We start from the raw sequence: 10,539 nt of genomic DNA on the forward strand, positions 1-10,539 counted from the left end.
GAACATGCATGTGGCTTGTTTTGAGAACATCTTTAGAGTCCACCACATCAGCCATGTTGTTCGTACTGCTTCATGTTTGGTTTCCAATCAATCACACAAAAAATGATTTGATGCTCATGAAAAATAAACAATATATATTTTTCAAATTGTACCATCTTATGGTTGACTAAATCCAGTTAATTAACATTAATTTCTCAATGCTGTTTTCCAGGCCTGTTTCTCCTCTTCTGATTCTTTGTTTTTACACCCCAGAAGAATATGAATGCTTCATGATCGCATCATCTTTGTGATTTCCTGATGTTATGTTGGTAACCTAATGCAGTCGTGTAAATTGCAGGTTGTTGTTTTCGCACTACAAAGGCACCTCCTGCAACTGCATGATCTACATATACAGACCCAAGATTTTTGCTGCCTCAAAGCAACAAATGTTCTGGGTTCTAACCTACTGGTCAGCAAGGTCCTTCCGGTGTGGAGTTTGCATGTTCTGTGTGTGGATTTCCTCTGGGTGCCCTCTAGTAATGCAGAAGTGAGAAGTTCTTTATACCCTTCCTGCTGTTTTGCAAATGCACACATTTTTTTGCTTGGTGCATACAAATTGAACATGAAATATATTTTTAGTCATTTAAGTGTTTGCAAGTTCGAGTGAACTTCTGTGCACCAAACGCTTAGGGGGAATTTGTTATTGAGAAATGTCTTCCAGTGTCTAACTCTAACTGTAGAAAAACTACAGGGCTTTTCATTTCACGTTCAATGAGGTAAAGCACCTTCCAGCTATGGTCTTTTAAAAAAATGACCGATTTAATCTTATATTCAGGGCCTTTGTTATGGAAGGTGAAGAGCTAAAAGCAAATACAAAGAAATGTTCAGTTCTTCCATGAGATCCACTTGTACTATAATGTTTACATCTTGAATTAGGAGTAATATTCTTACAAGAACATAAGCACATGACTTGCCCAGCAAGAAGCCAGGATATAAGATGAATTGCCAGACAAATAATTTATTTTGTAATCTGAACATTAATAAAGGGGACAAGAAAATATTTGTCCATTTAGAGCAGAGCTCAGCAAAGCACTCGACTCACAAGCTTAAGGTTCTTCCACACTTGAAAGAGGACATCGTAATTTAAATATCAGACAAGTCCACAGGACAAAAAAAAAAAAGCACACCCCCCCCCAATCAGTAAATCAAACCACAAATACTTCAGCCATCAATACAGTACAGAAAGGGGACCTGTATGACCCACTCCCTGCTCCCCCCTTTGCAAAGAAAGTCATTCAGAGAAAGGATAAAAGTGCAGTTCTGCCTTAGATATATTATGGGGCAATAAACCACACCATTAATTTCACTTCTACAAAACAGAATTTACAATCATTTTCTTGTTTGCAAATAAAAAAAATGTATGCATGATGCTCTGAGGAAATAAAGCCTTTTTTAAAGAAAATTCATAAAACCATTTACAAAAAAATACTATTTACTAAAATAAAAGCTCAAATGAATAACAACTTACAGGTACAATTGTACAGCTCTCTTATTTACAGACCTTTAATGGCACACTACTTTCATGAAATCAGTAGATTCCTCCTCCAAACAAAACTCCTTTCTATTGCATGTTCAAATGTCACCATCAGCAGCCACTTCTATTCTTCTACTTATCTAAACTGCTTCAGGAACTTCCCTCGACAGCGGTTTGCAGTAGTTCACCCCATGCAAAAAAAAAGGCATTAAACAACTCATTTAAGGTTAGTACTGTCACACAGTGATAATCCATAGACAAGTGAATAAGGGTGAAGCCACCATGTTTAAAGGGCTGGAAAACACTGCATTGAGACAGCTCACTTCTCTAAAGCTGACAAGGAAGGCTAAACCATGTCCTAGGGTGGTAGACCTTAAGACAAATTGCAAGTGGGGCTGTTGAATGTGCTGTAGTGTTTAAATCCTGGCTTTAGTGGTAAACATCCCCATTAATATTGCATTCGACCACCATTTACTCCAATATCTGACGGCAATGGTTAACTCCATTAGAAAAACGTAATGAAGCACTAAGAGTGATAAATAGGCACTCCATGTTGTCGCCGCCGCCTCCGTCCATCTACACGAATAATGAAAGGCTGATACAAACTCAGCTGTAAATGTATGCATGCAAGTACCCAACTGTCAGTTAACCACTCGAGCACTGTGTACACATCCACTCCCATACAGATTACAAGTGACAAGCTAATAGGCATGACAAATGTAATATACATACTTACAAAAAAAAAAAGCTGAAGCCAAAATAAGTTAATTCTTTTCACACACAAAATACCTGTTGGCAATCTACTCGTATAAAGACCTATAGTAATAGGCCTAGCCACAGGCAACCTAATGATACTGTTGCAAGAGGGAACGCTTTCAGCTCTCCAAGAGCTTCTTTTTTTTTTTAAATATATATCAGCATTCCTCTAATTTCAGCGAGCTACAAGAACACATTCATAGAGAAACTGCACGGTTGTAAAATGCTGTTGATTTCATTCTAGGAGAGTCACCCTAAATATTACAACTTTATATAGCAGCTGGTGCAAACAGCATTCAGTCTTTGCCCCTGCCGATTACCCCAATGGTACAGTCCATACAAAATACATGCGGGGCTTTGGCTTCTTTTATTACAGAGCTTCCCCACACTGTCCTACTGAGCAAGCAAATCCTCACCCCCCCCAAAAAAAAAAAGCACGGCTGGGAGGGTATGGAACAGAAGCACAAGAAACTCCAGCAGCTCTTTCATGTGGCCTTTCTAGTAATATGATATGTTGATCACTTGGGTGAAAGATCCTGGAGGGGGGTGAAGGGAGAGTTGCTCAAGGAGGGTGAAACTCCTTCCATCTTAGCTGGAGAACCTGAAGAGGAGCCAACACTGCTGAGGCTTCCATCAAGCAGATCAGGGGATAAACTACAGGAATAAAGAAAATCATACATTAAGCTCACAACACACGAATAGATTTAAAAGACACACCCCACTGAGCTGGAATTAAATCAGAGTGGCTTTCAGCTCCAAATGTAGACAACCATACCTCATCTGCCTTATTTATATATTTTACCCCAATAATGCTCAAAATGCATACACCACATGCTTTGCCATTCCAGAAACGGGTGATTATACAACACAATCGCCACTACAGAATACGCACCGTGAGCCGAGTTCAGGTAGGTGGGCTGTGTCTGTGGACAACATGGTGGTGGTACCCTGGAAAAGTCTCTTTGGCTGGCTTTCTGCTTCCATCTCACCTGAAACTAGGCGACGTAACATTTAATTTAAAAAAAAAAAAAAAGCCACCACACCCAGAAATCCAATAAAGGGTTCATTTCACAGTCCTGTGTACAAAGCTAATATACTGTCCATCTGTCATGACAACCAAGACAGGTACAAAAACAGCTAACCAGTGTTCATTTCAAAAAAATACAGTGGATATAAAAAGGGCAAAACACTCCGGTTAAAACCGCAGACTTCTGGGAAACAAAAATGAATCAAAGATGAAAGTCAGATCTTTGACTCACCTTTAATGTAATCTAACAAACAAAATGAAGTGCAAAAATCAAATAGAAATATTCTAGAAGAAAAAAAAAATGACAAGTTACAGGTTATAACCAGGTCACGTGTACAGCCCTTAACACTTTAATATGCATTATATAAAAAACCCTTTTGCTTGTAATAATGCACACAGTCTTAGGTGAGAATCTACCAACTTAATCTGGTCATTTTATTCCACTCTTCCTTTTTCACTTCAGAAGTATCAGACTGTACAGCCCTCTTCAAATCATTCTACAGGTTTTTGAGAGGATAGGATTTAGATCGGCTCTGACCAGGCCTTTCCAAAACACTGATCATCTTCCTGCATTTTTTTTTTTTTTTTAATTGAACTGAATTTGTGCTTTTGGTCCTCATGCTGGAAGGAGAGACTTTTCTTCACCTTCAGCTGTAACAGAGGTCTGCAGGTTGTGTGACAAAATAGACTGGAATTTGAAGCCATCCATTATTCCCTCTATAACTGCCTCGAGTTCCAGTCCCAGCTGAAGAGAAGCGGTCACACAGCATGACACTGCCACCACCATGCTTCACTACAGATGTGACATTCTTCGAGTGATAAATTATAATTTTAGAATTATGCCCCCAAAAATATACCTTGATCTAATCAGACCAGAACACATTTTACCACAGGGTTTGGGAATTAGGCAGGTTGGCTACCCCCCCCCATGAGTCGAGTCTGGATCCTACAGACAATTTTTAATCCCAATTAATGGCCACAGACAGTAGCGCCACTCAGGACTACTCAATCTAATTCTGTACACAAGACGATATGGTTTTACCTTTCCGTTTGATCGGCCCCAAAATGCTGGGTCTAATGCAGTTAATGGGGCTCTGACTCCTCCTGCTGAGCACACACACAGTGAGTTCCACCAAATGTGTTTTGGGGGGGGAATCTGACAATTAAAACTTCATGCATTCACCTGAAGCGACGTGTTGGGCTGGGAATGGGGCTGGGAGTGAGACCATTACTGCTCACCAAGATTTGCAGAGATGGAGAGAAGCACTGCTGCTCATTAAGGAAAGAATATTTGCATGAGCATTAGCAAAATCAAAACCACAGAAGTACACGTGTAGTGCTTTGCTTGATGAGCGCACACCCATACCTTCTTCCCAATTCCTCTGGTGGGAGACGGAGCTGGAGACACAGGCACAAAATCAATACGTTTCGGGGATGAGGACTTCTCAAAGTCGTGGTCACTCTGGAATAACAGTACACACATTCAGCTCATATCATGATCAACATCAACGCGTACTTGGGTAGGAGTTAGTGTAGGAGTGCTATACTACCAACTCAGTCTGCTCTTGAGAGACTGCCGGCCCTGTTAACTCCATGTTACTCTCGCATGCAGTTTCTATACCCACAATCTCATCATGGGGAGAGGTGGACATGTGGCAACAAAGCCACTGCATGCAAACTTCAACCTGATCTTTTACAAATCCTTTACAGGTTTAAAGTAGCCTGACATACAAAGCCTGCATTTCTGAAATAAATCAAGTGGGGCACAAGTGTTACAGAAGACAAGAGTTGTGTGGAGTACTTGACGTACAACGCCCTGGCATTTATGGACATTACAGTAAGCTTACCAGACTAAGACTTTCCTCCCACGAGTGGCTCATTTGCATGGCTGCCTGCACCTCCCTAGTTGGACAGAGGGGTGAGAAAAAAAAAAAAAAAAATCAGATAAAAATAAAAACAGAATGGATGAGCATAAAGACCATAGAGAGGTTTTTTGATGGCAAGATTTCATCTGTTTAAAAAATATTTTGTTATAGTCACCCATAATGAAGATAACAGCATCCGGAAAGCCGGTTATTTACCGTTCATGAGCTGTTTCCCTGTTCATCACATCAACCCCCTCCTCCTACAAAAGAGAAAAAAAAATAAAAGGACATATTGCCTGTTACAAGCAGTACTCTCCACAAAAAACAGTAACAAGCAAGCTCTACTGGTGCACTATATAGCACAGGCAAGTGCAATTAAAGGTAGGCTGCCTTTCAGATTTTAAGTGTAGGTCATAAAAAGAACTTTCCCTGACACCCAATTATTTTTGTTTAGTGGACCGAAAGCTACTAAACTCGAATCACAGACTTCCAATTTTATTAGTTTTTTTTTTTAACAGAACAATGAGTTTAAGGGCCACGTGGCCGCCCTAAATTCTCCATTATTTTTACCTGCTTCACCATGACCCAATTCAAGATACTACGTCATGCATCACATGATGGGTTTTCCCTGTTCGCGCAAGGCACTGTGGGATACAAATTTGAAACAGGAGAGAAAAACGGAGGACGCGAATGAAACTGGAAAGACTGACTACAGTAATGGAAAGCGAGAGGACATTATGTTGCGAAGGAAAGGAAACGCAGGACCAAACTAATAAATATCAGTGGTCAGCGAGCACCTCAGTGTGATCAGCTGTTCGTTTAGCGACAGAATGATGCAACCGTCAGTGCACGGTCAAGGGTAAACCTGCGCATGCACACGGACTTCCTCTGTCTGCGTGAAGCGAACAATTTTATGCGCATTATTTGCTCAGGAATTCCCTCAAATTAAATAACTTCCCAGCCACAGAATGGCCTGACTGTGAGCCATTACAGAAATAATCACCACAATGAAGTTAGATTCTTAGCATCATGGTGTATGATTTGGCAGTTCTCTCATTAGGACTTTCAAAATGCAGATTCAATGCATTTCTGTACATCACCCAATTTTTTTTTTTAAGTTCTTTTACTCAAGGTGGCTCTCATCCTTTGTGTTCAGTTGTAACCCCCCAAAAATGTTGGTTAGATTTCATGACCCCCTCCTTCTGGACTCCCCCAAATCACCCTACAGCAGCCTCAGCTTCTCTGCAAATGCACTGAAAATGCTTGCTACACCAGTACTCCTAACATGACGACCAACACAACTTGGCACCTATTTGTTGCCAAGTTATTTCTGCTGCACACTTCTGTACTAGTTGTACGTGTACACATGTATATAAACTGATTTTTCAACTAGGTTAAATTTTCAAACCACAACCTATTAACAGGTGTACTAGATTTTACACATCAATAGAGACCTGGTTTACCTGTTTGATTCTTTCAAGCCTGGTGCTAGGGATGCGAACTGGGGAAGAGGGAACCTAGAGGTTGCATAAAGAACAATAAGCACAGAAAAACTCTGAAGAGAGTCAGTGATTAACAGGGCTGCAAAATGAACCCGTTTCGTAGCATGTTACGCACCATGTTGGGTCGATTAACAAGAGTCGTGCTGTTTCGTCTGCTGCGTAGGACCTGAGAGCTGTCACTAAAACAAAACAGAGTTTAAGGGTTACTCAGTGCATCAGACAAAAACAGGGAAAACAAGTTGGCAGAAGTCTTTGTATGAACATTGTGTCTGTGAAGATTCTCAGTCATCCAGGTCATAGTAACTGTGGGTGGTAAAAGAGAGCAACTGGACTTGCTTGAAGATTCTTGAAGACGTTTCACCTCTCATCCGAAAGGCTTCTTCAGTTCTGTCTGACTGGTAGTCAGTACCAGTCAGACTGGTACCAGACTGGTAGTCCTACCAGTCAGACTGGTACCAGACTGGTAGTCCTACCAGTCAGACAGAACTGAAGAAGCCTTTCGGATGAGAGGTGAAACGTCTTCAAGAATCTTCAAGCAAGTCCAGTTGCTCTCTTACCACCCACAGTTATGAACATTGTGCGAGTTTTTAACTACCAGTACAGTCTGTACTTTAAGACTTATGGACCCGCTACTGATTTTTTTTTTTTTTTAAAGCAAGTGCGTGAATCCACACTCCTGACATTCAAGTGTGTGGTTAAGTAACAGGGTTTATAGTGAAGCCCATAACGTATTAGTCCCCATCTTCAGGTGTTTTACACTTCGGTGACTTAGCCCCCAGACTTAGACCAATCATTGAATTGAACCAAGTTTGATCATAATTTTGCCTTCAAAGACAGTAATTCATATAAAGTTGTGAAACACTTGCTGGAAACAAAAGCAACTTTTTTTTTGTAGCAATACAAACTAAATCAAATCAAATCAACCAGCACAACAGAATGACAGTCACAGCTTTAGAATGTCAAGTCCTTTCCCACACCATGTGGCGCACTGGGCAGCGCCGATCTCAGTTTCCGTAGCCTTCGGCCTCTCGCCCATTACATAGCTAGGGTTACGGGGGGGGGGCTAGTCCTCTGGTAACCGCAAGAGTTTGACTCCCCACTCGCATCTGTATTGCAGCATACCTTGCCAGACGCCAGTAGGTACCATTTTTATGATGGTCTTTGGTATGACCCGACCATGAGTAGAACTCCCAATCTAACCATTAGGTCAACTCGCAGTCCTTTAGAATGTCAAGCCATGGCCTAATGGTCAGAGAAGCTGCTTTGGGACTTAAAGGCCATGGGACCCCCGTAGCCGGCGGGGGCTTTTCTGTGTGGAGTTTGCATGTTCTCCCCGTGTCCGCGTGGGTTTCCTCCGGGTGCTCCGGTTTCCCCCACAATCCAAAGACATGCAGGTTAGGTTAACTGGTGACTCTAAATTGACCGTAGGTGTGAATGTGAATGGTTGTCTGTGTCTATTACCCCTTTTCCACCAAATCAGTTCCAGGGCTGCTTCGGGGCCAGTGCTGGTTCACAACTCGTTCAACTTGCGAGCCAGCTGAGAACCAGTTTGCTTTTCCATAGCTCGCGGTACTAAGGGGAGCCACGTCATTACGTCGCTGCATTTGCATAAACCTTGGCACGAATATCAAAGCAAAAACAACACGGAAGAAGCAGCAGCAACAATAATAATAAATGACTGTTTGTACAGCTGCTGCTTCTCGTCGCTTAAAAATGGCAATCTTTCATGGTCTTGTTATTGTTGTTGGTCTTAACAACTCCGCCCCCCCCGCTGACATAAGCGGTTCTTTCCTCTGGCCCAGCAGAGAGCTGGTGCTAGCCTGGAACCGGTTTTTCTGGCCCAGAGCCAGTTCTTTGTCAGTGGAAACAGAAAACCCGGTTCCAAACTAAGCACTGGCCCCGAACCAGCCCTGGAACTGCTTTGGTGGAAAAGGGGCATCTGTGTCAGCCCTGGCGACTTGTCCAGGGTGTACCCCGCCTTTCGCCCGTAGTCAGCTGGGATAGGCTCCAGCTTGCCTGCGACCCTGTAGAACAGGATAAAGCGGCTAGAGGTAATGAGAATGAGAAATACAAATCAGTCAAAAGTCTTCAAGTTCAAACTTTCCTTAAAAAAAAAAAAGCCCTGTTCTCTTTAAATCTAGAGTAATCAGACACATGTTTGATCAACTTTATTCACATTTAAACATGGGGCTAAACCACCGGATAGCAGTAACAGCCTTTCTATTCACTGTAAATTGTAACTTTTTTTTTCGTCGAAATGAGGAAAATTAGAACGAAGCTTGAACTCGAGTTTAATTGGTTAAGGTTAGACGGTGAACTCAACCTTAAGCCGTTTATCATCGGCTCGCTGTTGGATCGCCTCAAGTGTCCGTCTCCCTGAAGCAGAATCGACGGCATGTCCAAGTCCAACTCCATCTTCTCTTGCGCCATCATTGCTTGGTTGTTCATGGTGCTTACTAAAGTCCGAAATCGTGCAATACCGCGTAGAGCTTCTCTGCTAGAAAGCTACATCGCTGAACGTCTCACAGCAACCAAAGCACGCTGAACCGACGCTTTTATTTGTGCATCTCGCGGTTTCCAGGCTGTTAGCGAAAGCTAACGATACCTGCACGTCTACAACCGAAAGCAGCTACATGCATGACCAAACTAACCCGAGATGACGAGCATGTACACGAAAGCATGTGCCCATCTCTAATTCTTCCTTTTTACACACACACAAAAAAAGAAAGGGAAAGAAAACCCCGGTCTTAGCCTTAACCTGGAGGATTTCTATAACTTTTAGACAGGGTCTAGTATCCCGGACACAGCTTACACAGGGATTTTTAGCTTAGCTTAGCTTATTGCTCCTGCGCGAGCCTGAATTCCAAATCCTGCAGTTTTGTCTTGAAATGAAAACGCGTAATAAAACATCCACGACGGAACAAAAAACATACCGTTCCTGAAATAATAAGCGCTAGTATTATTCCCAAACGGCTCGTTTACTAGTAAAGCACAATAACGTTCTTTCGGTTAAGGGGGAAACTAGCATCCTGGCTAATTAGCCTGCCTGGATGTGCTACTCATGATGTACTAGCACACAATGCTAACCCGCCAACTGCTGTATTACCGAGCAAACAAACTACTTATTTCCGTCATCCTGTATCTGTCCACTTTACAGTTTGAACGAACAGAGAACAGTGCATCGACCATTTCAATCAAAGTTGTGATTATCCTTTCGGACGCCGCAGTGGACATCGAGACTCAACCAAGCCGTTCCGCCCCTCCTGTTTTCATCAGGTGACTGACAAGCCGTACAACCAATCAAACGTACGGAATGCCGCACGCGTGCGTTTTTGAAAGGGAAACTAGTCAGAGAGTAGCCAATGAAATCGCAACCTGAACCCTAGTTCCTGAAAACGTTACGTTTCTACGTCATATTGTACCGCCTTCACTTTCGGCCCAGGGAAACGCATGTGTGCTTCGAGCTCTTTGTTGGTCAAGTTACCTTACAAATTATTCTACACAAATACAAGATTCAAAGTTTGTAGAAACGTTTACACAAACACCGAATCATACTAAAACGCAGCGATGCTCTTGCACGCTGTTCAAAACACGAATTATCCACAGAATAGCAGCCTTGCATGCTGGTGCTGTTAGGCCTACCAGTAATCACAACAAAACAAGCAGGTCCTATGTTGCATGAGTTAAAAAGCACCAGCATTTTTTTTAATGTTACTTTTGATTTCTTGACACATTATGGTTGTTTAACTTGTCGGAAAGCAGGAAAACACAGCACTGCAAAAGTAACAAGCCAGCCTTGGTTTTAAGGCCTTACCTCCCCTGCAGCAAACACCCTCTCTACTCGGCTCTTTCTTCAGACTGACCAGCCTACTGCAG

At 42.3% G+C, this 10,539-nt stretch overlaps 1 protein-coding gene and 1 non-coding gene across 5 annotated transcripts; both read right to left on the reverse strand.

The window, feature by feature from the left end:
• Window positions 1-977: 977 nt before the first annotated feature.
• On the reverse strand, window positions 978-9,946 carry pabir2 (PABIR family member 2). Of its 4 annotated transcripts, none has more exons than XM_060927813.1 (10): window positions 8,987-9,946; window positions 6,779-6,842; window positions 6,625-6,678; window positions 5,378-5,421; window positions 5,144-5,198; window positions 4,663-4,758; window positions 4,480-4,565; window positions 4,339-4,400; window positions 3,162-3,258; window positions 978-2,923 (listed from the first exon to the last, which is right to left on the reverse strand). In XM_060927813.1, the coding sequence occupies exons 1-10, from the start codon at window positions 9,109-9,111 to the stop codon at window positions 2,788-2,790; spliced, it is 819 nt and encodes a 272-aa protein (XP_060783796.1). In that variant the 5' UTR covers window positions 9,112-9,946; the 3' UTR covers window positions 978-2,787. The 4 variants fall into 4 exon arrangements, with proteins under 4 accessions (XP_060783796.1, XP_060783794.1, XP_060783795.1 ...); XM_060927811.1 differs by having other exon boundaries at window positions 3,162-3,264; XM_060927812.1 differs by having other exon boundaries at window positions 4,339-4,403.
• Window positions 4,825-4,973, reverse strand: LOC132891097 (small nucleolar RNA U109). The gene has a single exon (XR_009655274.1). It is a non-coding gene; the product is annotated as a small nucleolar RNA U109 (small nucleolar RNA).
• Window positions 9,947-10,539: the final 593 nt, after the last annotated feature.

This window comes from Neoarius graeffei, chromosome 8 (genome assembly GCF_027579695.1).
Source record: "Neoarius graeffei isolate fNeoGra1 chromosome 8, fNeoGra1.pri, whole genome shotgun sequence".
Taxonomy (NCBI): Eukaryota; Metazoa; Chordata; class Actinopteri; order Siluriformes; family Ariidae; genus Neoarius; species Neoarius graeffei.

Coding starts and splice junctions, on each gene's coding strand:
- pabir2 (XM_060927810.1), bottom strand. CDS start 9,111: ATGAACAACCAAGCAATGATGGCGCAAGAGAAGATGGAGTTGGACTTG. Junction 6,843..8,986: donor CCGATGATAAACGGCTTAAG/GTTGAGTTCACC, acceptor GTTTTGTTTTAG/TGACAGCTCTCAGGTCCTAC. Junction 6,679..6,778: donor TTGTTAATCGACCCAACATG/GTGCGTAACATG, acceptor TGCAACCTCTAG/GTTCCCTCTTCCCCAGTTCG.